General features: G+C 37.9%; 2 protein-coding genes and 1 pseudogene across 9 annotated transcripts; 1 reads left to right on the top strand and 2 right to left on the bottom strand.

The window, feature by feature from the left end:
• Nucleotides 1–340: 340 nt before the first annotated feature.
• Nucleotides 341–3,058, bottom strand: LOC136182396 (methyltransferase-like protein 27; annotated as a pseudogene).
• Nucleotides 3,059–3,608: 550 nt separating this feature from the next.
• On the bottom strand, nucleotides 3,609–7,249 carry mettl27 (methyltransferase like 27). 8 transcript variants are annotated; one of them, XM_020635535.2, is made up of 6 exons: nucleotides 7,111–7,249; nucleotides 6,220–6,351; nucleotides 5,853–5,981; nucleotides 5,379–5,514; nucleotides 4,987–5,082; nucleotides 3,609–4,867 (listed from the first exon to the last, which is right to left on the bottom strand). In XM_020635535.2, the coding sequence occupies exons 2-6, from the start codon at nucleotides 6,334–6,336 to the stop codon at nucleotides 4,665–4,667; spliced, it is 681 nt and encodes a 226-aa protein (XP_020491191.2). In that variant the 5' UTR covers nucleotides 6,337–6,351; nucleotides 7,111–7,249; the 3' UTR covers nucleotides 3,609–4,664. The 8 variants fall into 8 exon arrangements, with proteins under 8 accessions (XP_020491191.2, XP_020491185.2, XP_020491192.3 ...); XM_020635529.3 differs by having other exon boundaries at nucleotides 7,115–7,230; XM_020635536.3 differs by having other exon boundaries at nucleotides 6,220–6,347; nucleotides 7,115–7,187.
• A 2-nt stretch (nucleotides 7,250–7,251) lies between these two features.
• nf2b (NF2, moesin-ezrin-radixin like (MERLIN) tumor suppressor b) lies at nucleotides 7,252–16,000 on the top strand. The gene is made up of 17 exons (XM_065962838.1): nucleotides 7,252–7,554; nucleotides 7,743–7,860; nucleotides 8,408–8,533; nucleotides 9,251–9,373; nucleotides 9,530–9,613; nucleotides 9,842–9,910; nucleotides 10,433–10,515; nucleotides 10,671–10,746; nucleotides 10,863–11,000; nucleotides 11,236–11,310; nucleotides 11,408–11,521; nucleotides 11,632–11,754; nucleotides 11,957–12,174; nucleotides 12,503–12,605; nucleotides 13,184–13,323; nucleotides 13,401–13,572; nucleotides 13,869–16,000. Exons 2-17 carry the CDS (start codon nucleotides 7,771–7,773, stop codon nucleotides 13,914–13,916), a joined length of 1,782 nt encoding a protein of 593 aa, XP_065818910.1. The 5' UTR covers nucleotides 7,252–7,554; nucleotides 7,743–7,770; the 3' UTR covers nucleotides 13,917–16,000.
• Nucleotides 16,001–16,501: the final 501 nt, after the last annotated feature.

The raw sequence follows: 16,501 nt of genomic DNA, 5'->3' as shown, positions 1-16,501 counted from the left end.
TTATTTTGTGAAAATTGGTAATGTACCTTTTTTGGCCATTTTACCCATGCAGGTCAAACTGCAAGTATAGAATACAACACTGTAACTTCGAGATCATTATGCTTTAAAAATCAAGGGATAATTTTAACTTCCATCATAGTTTTTTTTCCAATTGTATAAATAAATATGAATTAGAAAAACTCATGTTTGCTTTCTGCACAGTCGTAAGACCTTAAAAGCAGAATATAAGTGCAGTATGTTTACAATCAGAAACATGAACACGTGTTAGTTACAGACTCACATTCTAAAAAGGACACTTTACACCAGAAGTGTGAAGTGAATTATTTCAGTCTACATTGCATCTCTTTAACTGTTTATTGTTCACATTGTCTGCTGTTAAACAATTTGTGACATAGCAGCTGAGTGTTATATTGTATTACAGTTTTCTGTGGAGGTACACAGATCCAGATATGTAGATGTCCCCTGCAGCTTTCACTGATTTCGACCAGTGTTCCTTCTCAGTGACAGCTACACAACTCCACAGTCCCTCCACCTCCATCTCCTTCAGCTCACGCTCCAAGGATGCTTTGTATTCCACATTGTCTTCACCATGTCTGCACGTCATACAAACCAAGCCACCTGGAGGGAACAAGTAACAATGTAGCAGTGTGAGATAGAAATAACAATACAGCTATAATTTACCCAGTATGACACATGCTATATATTATTAATTATGCTTTTTTTCATTGAGTATGGATTGAAATCTCCATGTTTTTTTTTTTTCTTTTACCTGGTTTGCAGGCGTGGCACAGCTCTCTGATCACACTTACAGCAACATGATCCACAGTCAGGGCTCCACAAATTACAACCACATCGTATGATCCTGCAGGAGGAAGTGAAGTGACTGAGATCAAAATAATTCACAATGCTAGCACATCTAAAAAGTACAGTGTAGGATTAAGAGTATCTGGCTATGAGGTTGCAGTTCTCAACTTTTATTTGTCAAATAAAAAAAATAAAAAAAAGTAATATCACTATATTTCATTCCTGCTTACATCTTGCACTGGAGTCCTTTAAAGGAAGATTATTTGCTCCGAAAATGTGATTGGCAGTAAATCAAACATAATAGTTTTACATTGGTGATAAGGAAAAAAAGTATTCTAAATGTAAAGTACCACTTTGCACTGGAAGTGGCTCTTGTACCAAAATGCATTGCTTCAAGTCTTGGTACAGTCCCTTCTTTTTGGCCTCCTCCAACATAAGCTTGCTTCCATCAATGCCCACAAAATGTCCAAAACCAAGTTCTTTCATCTGTGAACACACACAAACACTTGTTAGATACATGTCATCACTGCCAGAGTGCACCATCCATAATGATTTCTGTTTGTTCTGCTCTTGTCATCTGACCTACTTTGCCACCAGTCCTGTACCGCAGGCCACATCCAACACAACAGCACCTTCAGGGTCACCGCTGAAATGGGAGGAGATGGTCTTTGCTACAATAGCTGGTGCATGGTAGTCCAGAGTAACTAAATCCTTTTTGAGACAGAATATCAGAGCAGTGGTTCTTTACAATTTTAACCAAACATCATCACAGAAATTAATTTCAATCATTAATCATACATCTGTTCAGTTAAAGGCCTCCAATGAGACCAAACTATTTTGCTATTATTCAAATAGATGTATGACAGATTCTTGGTGCCTAGTGGTAATTTAGACTTTTTATTTGTTTTGACTCCCATGTTATTTTTCTTATTTGGACTGACTCTAGAATGAAAAGCAGCTAGCTCCAATGTGCAGATTTCAGTTGCCAACATCTTGCACATTCCTGTGCAGATGTGCAACTCTTTCTTCACACAAAATGCTTATATAATAAAATGAAAAAAGGAAAACTGACACCAAAAGGAGGATATGTCTACTTTTATAAAAAATAGTTGTTTGTGACACTTTTGATTTTGAGACTTTAAAGTAACAAACTTTTTATTTGATGGTGAATCCGAAAACAAATCAAATCAAGAGTGATACACTTTCTTATTCTGATTTCATTAAAGTTAAGATAAATATTGAATTCTTAATCTGCATGTTAAACATTTTTTTAAATCCCAGATTAGTCACAAAAATAAAATCTTTATAAAAAAAAAAAATATCATCAAAATGACTAAAATAACAAAGCGTCTCAATGCAATTTGAGAAGAATTAAACTTTTATTATCTCAAAAAATATACAGTAAAACGATCTGAAAATGCACAGGACTATTACAATTTTTATGTATTTTTTATTTTATATTTCTTATTCAATCTTTTTGGGCGCTCCAAGCACCTGTACCGTAAATTCTTGTATAGACGCGCATCATTTTTTTTCAACGGCGACTGGTATGAAGGTAGATATGTTGCAAAATAGGAGAGCTTGTAGTGTGACGTCAGATGCATTATCTTCACGGACACGTAGCCTAATGCATGTAGTATTTAATCATTAAGAGACATGGAATGTAGGGCTACCCAATGTTTACCTATTTATTTATTAGCACACATATAAGAACACATCAAAATATGATCAACAAAAACATAAAAGGTGTGTCAGGAGAGGTCAAGAAGCCAAGAGGCTTATACAAGGGACCTCACCTCTTAAGAGACAAATAAATCAACTAAACAAATCGAATGTCATTTGAGTATTGATACAGTATGAAAAGAATATTAAAAGAACAGAGTGTAAAATTATCTTTAGTATCAATCATGCCGTGGTATTAATGATCGCAATTTAAGGGCAATAATAAATACCAACCTGATCGTAGTTCTCTGCCCAGGTGTCATACATAGCCAGTTTTCCACAAGCCACAGTTTTTGCACGAACCGATGCAACGACTTCCCTCACAGTTTCAAATGTTCTTTGAGTGGACATTTTTTTTTTTATCCAACTATGAGGTAAAACAAAATAAACAATTAGGTTACAGGATTCTCAACTGATTCTCCAGGGGGAAGACAATCTTCATAGACAAACAGCTTTTTGGGCATGCCTAAAAGCGAAAAATTGGGGAGGGGTCAAAACTTTTACAGTGTATGATCCAAACAGAAATGAAGCCTTTTACCGTGGGTTTGGTGTAGCAGATGAAGAATCCTCTTTTCTTTGTAACAACTCTTACAATCGAATCCACGGTAGAACCTGATGATATTACTTTAAACACCGGGGCTCAGGTGGCTGAGGGGTACATTTTGTCCTGTTCACCTCTGTGTGCAGATGACAACAATTAAAGAGACGCAGCAACAGCCACTTAGGGCTTGTTTAATCTTGAGAAAACTATAGTTAACAACCTGCATAACAGGTTGTGTGAGAATTGCTGCATAATGTCAGATTCCACTTGTAAAAATAATCTGATTGTAAGGACATTCCTTTGTTTGATTTTACTTTTACTTTATTGCTATTGTTGGCCCTACCCCTTGATCCTAATCTTTATCAGACTTGAACAGCGTGTTCCTTCTTCACTTTATAAACACAATATATTACCTGAATCCACCACTAACTTGAACACGTTTGTGCTTTAATATAAAACAAAAACAAACAATTGGATATCCTTCCTGCACCGTAACACCACCCCAGTTGCGAAAGCCAAAAGATATCTCAAAAGAGGGAGGTACTTTAAGAAGAAGAAGATATCCTTTATTAATCCCATGAGGTGAAATGACTTTTACACTTTGTTATTGAGACATGCTACACACACATAGGCTACAATACACACACATGTACAAACAGGATCTAATGGACATGCACTAATGGAGTGAGGGGGCTGCACATGAAAGAGCGCCCAAGTAGTTGGGGGTGTATTGCCTTGCTCAAGGGGCACCTCTGCAGTGCTCAGGAAGTGAACTGGCACCTCTCCAGCTACCAGACACATTCCAGACTCAGTCCACAATGTACTTGAACTAGTTCTTCTCAACCCAAGTCCCTAAAGACTGAGCTACTGCCGCCCAATTTAAAGGTACGGATGCCTTTTTTTCCCCATTCCTTTCTCAAGAGTTAAATGAGCTTAGCATGAAGACAAATATGTTTGTACATTTGTTTGTACACCAAGTCTAATTCCTTGTATGCGTAAATGTACTTGGCAATAAAACACAATTCTGATTCAGAGACTGAAATTGAAAACATTACCTCCAAATGAGCTAAAACTACAAATCAAACTGTCAGCAACAAGTTTGATTATGTCCTCACAGTTATTTTTAAGCTTTTTGTTATTGCGACTGCTGTGTAGGTCTCATACAGGGCAAATATTAACCTGCTGCAGAAACAGCCACAGTGGTTACCAAAATCAACACAAACGTTCTTCGCCAGAGCTTTGACAAACAACAAGAAAAAAGTTGACTTTTTCCATCAACACATGAAAAAGCCCATTTGTTTCATCATTGCAGATATGAATTTACAACAGACAAACAGCAAACACACAAAGGTTGCACCTTCATTTATTACTCGTTTCTCTGGATTGTGTTGTTATTCTTGTATTAGGAAAGTTACTGTGCATCTGTATCAAATTGAAGTGGTTGTCAAGAAGGGAAAATGGTTGTTGCTAAATGGTTTAGCATGTAGAATGTATATTATTTAACATGGAACTGAAACATTTATTCAACATCAGAAATCCAGACTCTTTTTAAAGTGTATTATGCAGTAACTGGAATATGACATTGTCCTAAATATTCCTATAGTTTCTTATAGAGATACACAACGCCAGGTATATAACCATCCTCCTTGTCTGACACCCCTCTCTCCCATTTTTCCACCTCAGTGACCTCAACAGAAGACCAGAGCCCCTGTTCTTCCATTTGCTCTAGCTCACACTCCAGAGCTGCTTTGTAGACCAGATTGTCATGGTTACTTCTGGTGGTCATGCAAATGTAGCCACCTAGTGGAAACAGGATAAGTGCAGTGATGCTATCAATCATACATACAGTTTTGAGATACTGGTTGTCATTACTGCAGTAGAAATGGCGTGGAATTAACAAAAAAACAAAATATTCTTACCTTGTTTGGTGGACCTGCACAGCTCTCTGACTACACTAACAGGGACCTGACCATCACTGAGTGCTCCAGTGATCACAACTATGTCAAACAAACCAGCTGAAGATATAAAAGTGAAGAAGATAAGAGACAGTTAATTTCAAAAATAGATCATCGTCGTTACAAAACTGCGGCTTATAATAAAGGTCATTCATAATATTTTATAATATTTACAGATTTTTTTTCTCTCAATTTAATCAGATAAATATACGGCAACATAAATCAGAGGGGAAACAGAGAAAAAGATTGCTAATGGGTCTATAATAACTGTCAAATTAAAGTTATCCACCCTACGTGAGGATCTCTCCCATATCCAAAAGATCAATGACAAAAGTGAAACAATGAAGCATCAATACCCCACTGGACAGGTAGAGGCTCCTCTCCAAGCATACACTGCTTCAGGTCCTGGTAGAGCTCACTCTGTTCAGCCACCTTCATCATACTCTTGCTTCCATCAACTCCCACAAAATGTCCAAATCCCAGTTTCTTCATCTGTACCAAAAAAACACATTTAGTCCAATCTGTTCAACTTAAATCCAAAAATTGAAGATAAAGGGGTTTGTGCAGTTCTAATTCACACGAACAAGAAAGTAAAGGTGTCTTTAAAAAGATTCTGATCCAACGCCCTATTTACCAAAGATTACATTCACTGGAAAACATATTTTTAACTCAACTTAATATTTTACAAGACATATTTTAGCTTTTTTTTTAACTCCAAGACAAGAAAGTTACTCTTTCATATCTGTTGGAAAGTAGTTGCAACTTTAAAATGCAGTTTCCTTAAGACAGAGGCTGAGTGCTGAAGTTTGTTCCCTCTCTGGTGAGTTCACCTGTTTGGCCATCAGTCCTGAACCACAGGCCACATCCAACACGAGAGCTGCTTCACGGTCACCGCTGTAATGAGAGGAGATCATGTTTGCTGCCAGACCTGGTGCACGGTAGTCAAGAACAACCAGATCCTATTAAAAAGTGTAAGAAAAACAGTGGCTTATATCATAGATGAAGAAGTCCCATTGAACTATTTTTTTTTAAGACATGTAAAAACGAAAACAGAAACTTTACATTTTATAAGATAGCCTACACACACTGTGATTGGACTGCATTTTATTTCCAAACAATACACATTCAAGTACAGGTAAGACACTTTTACTCTACTTTAACTGGAAAAATACATTTACATTACTTCAGTTATCTCACCTGTTCATAGTTCTCTGCCCAGGAGTCGTAAAAGCTGATCTTATCTTCTATGGTGGAGCTCTTGTGAGCGGACAAGATTGTCGCCCTGACATTTTCTAATGTCCTACCAGCCGACATTATAGACAAATCTGTCTAGACAGATAGACAAGTAATAATGATTAGACGTTTGCTTATAACTAAAGACTTGAAGAAGTGTAAACAGCTTAGTGTGTACTGTATCCTATCCCAGTGAGTACACCATTCGTCATGTAAAAGCTGAGCCTTTACTCTGTTGTTTTAGTGTGTTCCTACAGTCACAGTGATTGCTTTTGGTGATTTCACATACACATGAAAAATGTGAAGCCAAATAAAACAGAATATCAGATCACTTTATAGTCCACTCATTCAACACAATCACTATATAGTCCACTAAGAAGACCTCCCTATGTAAGCAGTAGGGAAGGAGTGTGCAATGTCAGGCACAATCAATAATAATAATAAGCAAGGTTTATAAAGTATAGGCTACGTCCTGCTGCTACATGTAGCACACTTAAGATAACACATGAGTTTTACATACGGAAGAGACACAGTTACCTGTAACTCTCTTTTTTTTCAGATGGCTGGAACACAAATACACCGGTACAACTTTTGAATCATGCTGCAAACCACAGACTGTATACTGTAATCTGCAGTCAACACAAGGGTCATAATAAACAGAACAGGAAGCTTGGACTTTCAGGCAGAGTAACCTCAGTATCACTGCACTGTCTGCTTAAGCCGGACACATTTTGTTACCTCACCGATCAAATACTTTGTAATCCGCTCAAAACGTCGAGCCGATGCTGCTCCATACAAGGTTTCTATATAGTGTGTTTACTAAAACGTCCAAAAACCGTAGATTGTAAATATTACCCACAGACGCAGTATTCCCAACAGTCCCTGAAGGCGACATTTGTGCTTAAAGACGCGCGCATGTGCAGTGCCGTTTTCCCAGACTGCTATTCATGCTTCCACCTGTAGAGTATTCAGGAGTCAAAACAAAAATCTTCTGGAAAGTCCTCCTGATATTAAACAGCAGAGCTAACTAGCTAAGTCACTTAGCTTTCGATAACGTCTGTAAAGTTGTTTCCAAGTGATCTTTTAAAGCAATATTGAGAGGTTCACCGTCTTCCGTGTGATATATTTCATCATGGTTAACTTTAAAAAGTTCCGCTCTTTCTGCAGCTTGTTTTGGTCCGTTTTCGTGGCATAGTTGGAAAGCTAACGCTGTTAGCCAAGCATTTGGTCTTCCTAACAAAAAAGCCTAGCCTCCTGTGAGCCTTGTGGGACGGCAGAAGATCGTAACTGTGATCGCTGGTAATGAGATTAATCTGAATTTCAGATGTATGTTGTATTTAACAGTGGATAAAGTGGTATCTCACTGCATAATCACTACTGTAAACTCCCAGATCAAGTATCATTCTAATAACGCATTTATATTTTTACTTTTTTTTTTGTAGCTACACCATTGAATACTGAATTTGTCTTTTTCCCCCTCCCCGCAGGATTTTTTTTGACAGCAAAACACTGAAAATGTCTATTTTAGGGCTTAAAAAGAAACAGCCAAAGACTTTTAAAGTCAAAGTTGTCACCATGGATGCTGAGATGGAGTTCAGCTGTGAGGTACTACATTTAAGTCACAACACAATGCTTCATCCTTCACTACATGGAAAAAAAGTGTCTTATTTCCAAGTCCTGGTTAATGTTGAGCCATATGTTGTGTTTTTTTTTTTTAAATTGTTTATTGGCTCACATGAATGTAGCTGACTCAGATTCCTGGATAGTGACCTGAATTAGCCTTGCACATTAGATAATAGAAGTTTTCCCGAAGTGATGGTGTTATTTTTAGATGCAGCATGTACTGGTAGTGGTTTTACAGTTCTGGCATCTGTGCACTGCAGTTTTAGAGAAAGGAGAAAAAAAAAAGTTATGCATGTTTCTTTACATAGAGCTATTAACGGTGTCATACAACTTCCTTAGAAAAACCTTAGTTGAGCTTTTCCCAAGGAAATATTTTAAGTTGGCTCTCTTTGCTCTCTGATTTTGGAGTCAATTTATGTAGCTGAAGTATGTGATTCAAATATGTCCGTGTTGATTTCAATATTTTGTGTCAACAAATTGATGACAAAGTTGTTGTTTTTTTACGTCTTCACTTGGCTGATTTTCTCAGGTGAAGTGGAAAGGCAAAGACCTTTTTGATTTGGTGTGTCGCACTGTTGGTCTGAGGGAGACCTGGTTCTTTGGACTCAGGTACATAGTGAAGGACACCTGCGCTTGGCTGAAACCAGAGAAACGGGTGAGTCAAGATGGGAGTTACTTGGTTTGTCATACTGGCTTAGGACTGGGAAAAAAAAAACACATAACAGGAATTCTAATTCAGATACTATAAGGTTAAAATCTTCTGCACAATTCAGATAGTTATTTGTTTGCAGCATTTGAAATGTAAGTTCAGGGTGACATCCTGATATTGCTTGTTTTTAACTGAGGCGGCTGTGGCTCAGTTGGTAGAGTCGTCGACCCTCAACCGGAAGATCGAGGGTTCGATCACCAGCTGGGCAACATGTCCGATGTGTCCTTGGGCAAGACACTTAACCCCGAATTGCTCCCGCTGCTTCGGTGGCGGTGTATTGAATGGGATTAGTTACTTCTGATGATACTACATAGCGATCATCACTACCATCAGTGTGTGAAAGGGTGTGATTGGGTGGGTGTGACATTCATAAAAAGCGCTTTGAGTAGTTGGAAGACTAGAAAAGCGCTATATAAGCTCAAGTCCATTTACCATTTAACTGTCCAAATATGTTTTATGACAGTAAAGTAAATACAGTACATACTCATATCTGAAAGGCCTGATGTTTTCACGTATTTACTCTGAATCAAATATAAATAATAAGTCAAGTTTTGTAACTAATAACACAGACACTGATCTTGACATTATATTTCAGTGTTAGTGCATGTCGGTCAAACAAAAACATTAACATCGTGCTGTCTTGTTGTTTTATTTTTCATCAAGGTCTTGGATCAGGAGGTTCCCAAGGACTCTCCCATAACATTTCATTTCCTGGCAAAATTTTTCCCAGAAAAAGTAGAAGAAGAGCTTGTCCAAGAAATAACTCAACACCTCTTCTTCTTACAGGTAATTCAGTCGACAACCTCTCTCTCAAAGCATGATTTAATCTGATATACATGAGCACAAACGCAGATATAGATTTGTTAATGTAGGTAAAAAATATTTTGGGAAACTGACTGAAAAACTTTCCTTGTTCATGCATGTCCTCAAACTGTTGTACAGGTGAAAAAACAGATATTAGATGAAGAGATATTCTGTTCCCCAGAAGCTTCTGTTCTTTTGGCATCGTATGCGGTCCAAGCCAAGGTGAGAAAGCCCATTCTTTCATTTGCTGCAACTGCGGTATGATCATCCTATCTGTCTTCTGTATATGAAGCACAGTGTACATTTTATTTTCAGTTAGACTTGGCATCATGTTTATTTGTTCCATGAAAAATGAACGTCCTCATTTCTCACTGTCTCCGCGTCCCCCTCTTTTTCATCCTTTTTTTCCCCCCTCATTTCCTACTGGCTCCTCTTGGATCTCACTCTCAGTATGGGGACTACGACCCAAATTTTCACAAGCCCGGTTTCTTGGCCCAAGATGAGCTTTTGCCAAAAAGGGTGAGTCAACATTACGATTTCCTCTGCACCTTTCATTTAATACAAAAGCTGATTATAATTATTCGCTTGTTCTTCTTTAGTTAACTGCCTGTCTGGTTTACCTTGCTTTTTACCACTGGCTGACTTTTGTTTGATATTGTTTGTACATAATATAGTATTTAACAGGGATGGGATTCTACTGTATTCTTCAAGTGTATGACAATTTTTTTGAAGATTGAACCACAGGACTTTAAGTATCCACTGCAGTATATCAAACAAATAAGTTATAACAAGCCGCTAAGTTATTTTCAACAGAATTTCATCGCCCTTGGAGAGTTCCCACACTGTATTCTTTTTTTTTCAAATAAGAGAATGTCAATATGAACTGAGATCGAAATGTAAGTTCACAAAAACAAAGACGAGAACACATGTAGAACAAACATGTTTTTTTATTATTTAAAACAAATCAGCTTTATTTGAATAGGACCACAGGAAACGAGTGAAATAATTATTTCCTGTGATCCTATGGTTTTTTTCCTCTAGGTATTAATGCAATACCAAATGACAGCTGACATGTGGGAGGAGAAGATTACAGCTTGGTATGCAGAGCACAGAGGCATTGCCAGGTAAGACTAACCTATGGGAACCTTCTGAAATCCAACATGTAAAGAAAGATTAACACCTGCACAGAAGGTGTAATCCTAGATTCAATAGTTCTGGAGCAATTCTTGTATCCTAGTTTGATACATCTTCTCTTCCTGATTTTCCACCATCTACACAGGGATGAGGCTGAGATGGAATATCTCAAAATCGCTCAGGACCTTGAGATGTACGGGGTCAGCTACTTTGCCATCACTGTGAGTGTGAATGACTTACTCATCGCCCTGTCAAATCTAGGTCAGTTATGTCATGCAACCTCACACATTGCTGTCATGCTGGTTTACATTTTTTGTTTTACACCTCACATTAACAGCAAAATAAGAGGGACACAGACCTGTTGCTTGGAGTAGATGCCCAGGGCCTTCACATCTACAGTCCCAACAGTAAACTCAACCCTAACAAGTCCTTCCCTTGGAGCGGCATCCGCAACATCTCTTACAGCGAGAAAGAGGTAAAAACTAGCATTTAGGCACAATATTCTGAATTTCCTGTTTGGTTTTCAATTGATTTGTAAAAAAAATGTAATTGTCTTCCTGTTTTCATCACTGTCCTGCTGATGGAGTTGAGGCTTTCTTTTAGCGGTTATGTCAACACATTTAGTCGTACTGTTGTTAAGGCATCATGGTTGTTTTGTTGTGAAAAAATGTACATAATAAAATAAGCTTTGTAACTTTCTTGTGTCTCAGTTCACAATCAAACCCCTCGACAAGAAGAAAGATGTTTTCAAGTTCTACTCTTCTCAACTGCGTGTCAACAAACTGGTCAGTTTACCTCTTTGTCCGAGTTAATGTTCAACTATGGCACAGTTAAAGGAAAGTCACGGGAAATAAGACGTTGCTGGTTTGCCTGTATCTTCAGATCCTGCAGTTGTGCATCGGTAATCATGATCTGTTCATGAGGAGGAGGAAGGTTGACTCAATCGAAGTGCAGCAGATGAAGGCTCAAGCCAAAGAGGAGAAGGCTCGGAAGAAGGTGAGCCCTCTCTTAGCTGCACCTGAGTAAAGAAACAAGGCAGGATGGACAGTCTGCTTAAAAAAACGGCTATCACAATTATTTGAACGGTGTTGATTTTCTTCATTTAGATGGAACGGCAGATCCTGGCACGGGAAAAACAGATGAGGGAGGAAGCAGAACGAGCAAAAGAAGAGATGGAACGACGACTCTTCCTGCTGCAAGATGAGGCACGACTGGCCAATGAAGCACTGGTGAGAGCTCCAGACAAACTGCATTACAAGCTCCTGTACGGGGGGACAAACTTAAGACTCCACTTGTTAATGAAACCACTGAAATTGAAGCAGATATGTCATACGAAAACAATAAAATAGACTCTTTCACAAAGTATCTGTTCACAGTTTGTACGATGTTTTTTTATTTATTTCAAACTAATTTTTTTTTTTTTTTATCTAGCTGCGATCCGAGGAGACAGCGGACCTCCTGGCAGAGAAGGCTCAGATCGCAGAGGAGGAGGCCAAGCTGTTGGCCCACAAAGCTGCAGAAGCTGAGCAGGAGAGGCAGAGGTTAGAGGTCACCGCCATGAAGACCAAGGAGGAGAAGAGGCTGATGGAGCAGAAGATGAGGGAGGCAGAGCAGCTGGCTGTCAAGCTGGTTGAGCAGTCCGAGAGGAGGTTCGACATCATCTCGACGAGTGTTGCATTTGTCATAGTTTTATATACGTAACATTTACCTTGACAAACTGTATATGGTAAAATAATGGCTTTAAGTTAAGAGGCTTCCTTCACAGGGAATGGCTGAATAGCTGTAGTTTTAATCTTCTAATCTAATGGACTCATAATAATGCCAATCACTGGTTACCAATTTGACTGACTTTATGCAGAATGAATGAAAAACACAAATTAGTCTTCTGACGTACTCAACAGTATGCACGGCATATTAATTCAGCAATACTCTTAATAATTTCCAGCAGTCTTGAACAAACCAAACCTCTGGTTTCAGGTTAAAGGAGGCAGATCACCTGAAACAGGACCTGACTGAGGCAAAGGATGCTGAGCGGAGAGCCAAGCAGAAACTGCTGGAGATCACCAAAACAACATACCCTGTACGGTGACTATCATTTATCTACCGTAGTGCACTCTGTACTTCCTTCATAGTTTATTCTTGGTGGTGAATGAGGCCTCTTTTTGTTTTAAAAGTTATTATTAAATATCCCAAAAATATATATAGAGCTTATTGCGGTGCATACATTTCATTTAATGCGGTTGATAACTGACTGTACTTCAAAATGTTTACAGATTAGATTCATGCACAATACGAGTCATCTTTCTTGGGTTTTAAGAGAATTTTGGAGTCATTTTTAGAAAGATATATATTGTTAAATCCAAAACTGTAACAGTGACAGGTTTCCAATGTAACTGAGAAGATGATTGATATCGTTCCCTGTGTGAGTCCGTCTTTATTAATACTTGGTGGTTAAAATGACCAGCTTGTTTTAATCTTTACAGCAAACAAGAGAAAACTAATTGTTCGTAGCAATTAAGTGCATAAAAGATATTAGCAATCGTGATTTATGATTTGTCGAATTCGCTTTTATTTTATGCAGGTGCTGAATAAAACTCAAATAACCAAACCTAAAAAAAATCAAATGCCTTCAAAAGTCACCATCTGTTTGTCGTCCAGCTCATAGCAGCCTACTCTACGCCCCCTGCTCCCCCCGCTGCACCTGAAGCAGTCGACTGTGCCTATGAATCCGCATCGACACGCCTCGACTTTAAGGACTCTGATATGAAGAGGCTGTCTATGGAGATTGAGAGAGAGAGGTGGGTTTAAATCTTCAGCACTTTTCTCTGGTGTGACAGTTTAACTCTGCTTGACATGTTGTTATCCATTCATGCAGGCTGGAGTACATGGAAAAGAGTAAACACCTGCAGGATCAGCTGAAGGAGCTGAAGACAGAGATCGAGTCTCTGAAGCTGGAGGAGCAGCAGCAGCAGGCCGGCCTCTACAACCACCGCAGTGAGGCGAGGGGATACGTCCAGGAGCCTCCTGTCTACCTACCTCACAGCAATGTACGTATGACAAAAAAAGAATACTCCTCAGTCATGTATAGAGCCAATGGGATGCGAAATGGTCGGAAGGCACTTTGGAAGACAAAATCAAAAGAAGAATAGGATGTTAGATTCTTCTAGCTAAGTTATGTAGGTAAATATTATGCGCACCTTTAATCAAAGGAGAGCTGGGGCAAATAAACAGTTATTGAGTTTTAATTTTAAAAAAAACTGTTCTGGTGATTGAAAAATGTGAAATGTGTTGCGCATGAAGTCGTGATGGAAGGTATTAACGAAATCTTTTCTTGTGTTTGCAGCGCAACTCTGCTTACATGTCTCAAATGGCCTACTTTGAAGAAGTTTGAATCTAATCCTGCAAAATGAGGGAGGACGACACTAGCTGTTGAGGCTCAGTGCTATCTCTAAATGTATGGTAAATTGACTTAATGTACAGACACATACATACACCATGACTATGTGCTTTGGAAAGACTTTGAAATCCCCCTAAACAACAAACAGCTACTACTGTTTTTACAGGCTGCCCTACTTCTTGGTTCTACCTGTTGCACTTCAGCACCCACAGCTCTGAAGCAGAGTCTTTATGAATATGGAACGTACACGTGCATGACACTGGTTCATGTTTTGGGGCTGAGGATGGATGTATGAACAAGTTCTGATTTGCAGATCGTGTTTTTTTTCTGGTTTTCAGGGATACATAGCGGAGAATCATAATGACAAATAACACGAGTGCCTTCAAAACATTTTGGAAAGGACTGAAGTTAAAATGTGTCAGAGACAGGTTTATGGTAAATTTCCTGTGTTAAATGAAATCCTGTAATTTAAGTAATTTCTTAGAAGACAAAAAAAAGATTTGGCTCATTTTCGTTCACAGCAGAAAAGGGATTCTCAAATGTGGCTTTTAAAAAGAATACCTCAGAGATAACCAAATGCCACAGTTTTTATACACTACCAATATATTGTTGTATTAGATCTAAACAGAAAACAACAACCTAAAATAACTCCTGATGGATGAAATGTAGATTGGAAATGATAATCGTCAACTCGCTTATAAAACTTCTTTTGTAAAAGTGAGAATTGCAAATTTAGCAGACTTGTGCAGGGAAAGTGTCAAGATGTGACACCATAAACATTTCAAATGCAGTGTTTTTCTTTGTTTCTCATGTGTATTTGCTTTTTTTTTCTGTTACTTGGTCCATACATGCCTTTACTGACATCCACAGAGTGCCTTTTTTTAGTTTTTAGTGCCTCATTATGATGGTTACAAAGTCAACCATTTCAACCTTTTGTGTTTTGTGCTCTTGACTGTTTAGTGCCTTAACTTTTTTTTGGTAAGATTTGAGTTACTTGGGTTTGAACTTGTATCACGTTGTATTTTACCTAGCCTTAGAGTTGCTTCAATTTTGGGATTGTTTTCATATCCAGACTGATTTAAAGAAATAGCAGCTTGATGGCTTTCTTTTGTGCTTTTTTTATCCTCAGCTTATGTCCTTCTCAGGGTGTTGGCGACAATCACTGCAGCTTGAGTCTCTGTGTGTGTTTCCCCCTTTAATTATCAGCTCGATGTTTACTTTTAAAGGGTTATTTTAAAGCTCAGTAGTAAATCATGTATTAAAGTCAGTACATGCACTTCATTTCACAAACACAGCCATTGGTAAACCTGAGGCCAGATGTCCAGCCAGCCATCTGACATTTCTTTATTTAATCTTTATTTTACCAGGAAAATATTCTGACAAACAATATAAGATCTCTTTTTCAAGAGAATCCTGGCCAAGACAGCCGCATAAAAGTTTCAAAGAGAGCAAAGACAGACATGTTTGCTTATTTGGATCGGTGTGTTGTATGTACTTCATTATGAACTGAACATTGATTTTCTTTTTGTTTAGAAATGAGTGAGGGTTAAACCTTGGTCTTGTGTAAATGAGATTTTGTTATAAACATATGGGCTACATGACTTAGCTTGTATCTTTAACTTTATTTATTTGTGCTATAAATCCCTAAATAATATCACCATACACTCTTATCAGGCCAGTCTTTGTGGGCTCTTGTTTGTATTCAATTCAGTATTTGGTTTTGTTTTATTCTGAAATGGTCATTTCCTGCCAAGCTTAAAATTGATTTTCCAATAAGAAGAACTTTTTTTTTTTAAATCTCTGTTCTTTAAGGGATTTGGTTCATTTTGAAGTGTCCCAAAAACTCTCGTGCTCGACTAGGTTCTTTTTCAATGTTTTTGTAAGCACATGTCATTGCGTGTGTCTTTTTATTGCAACAGTAATCATTCATGACGGTTTTATTTTCCATCTGATATCTGGCAGACATAAAGACATTTTAATTGATAATAGACTTAAAGACAATTCTTTGAAATGTATAATATGCAGTTGAATTTGCATCAAATAACATTTACTGTATTAAAAAAAAAAATACAATGATTGATTGGTGTCCTGGCTTGTATATCTTATCTGTACAAGGATTTTATGTTCCATATTTAACCTCACTTACACTCTTTACCAGTGTGTATGGATATTTCAATGAGTCAAATCACAGGTGATGGACTTAAAACTAAGTTACTGAAGGTAACGTGCACACTTCAGCATGCAGACAAAAATCATCAATTATGAAGACATCCAAAATTGAAACCAGTTTCTACTGAGAACAAAATCAAGGGAATCTTTTGTTCTATCAACACATCAGTTTTTGCTTCCAACAGATCAGATTGAAGAAAGTGAGATGTAAAAAAAAGAAGACATAGCTCATAAGAGGTTTTTTTTCAATATGAAGATTGTAACTCTGTGCACTACAGATGAAATGTGGGGCTTTACACTGACACTAACGTTACTAAGACGTTACAAACAATTAACAGAGAATGCATTCTAAATGGACATGTAAAGAACATGCTCGTTTGCTCTGTAATCATCTGTATTTGTATGAAAAA

Source organism: Labrus bergylta, chromosome 14 (genome assembly GCF_963930695.1).
Source record: "Labrus bergylta chromosome 14, fLabBer1.1, whole genome shotgun sequence".
Classification (NCBI taxonomy): Eukaryota; Metazoa; Chordata; class Actinopteri; order Labriformes; family Labridae; genus Labrus; species Labrus bergylta.
This window is presented reverse-complemented; position numbering and strand designations above follow the sequence as displayed.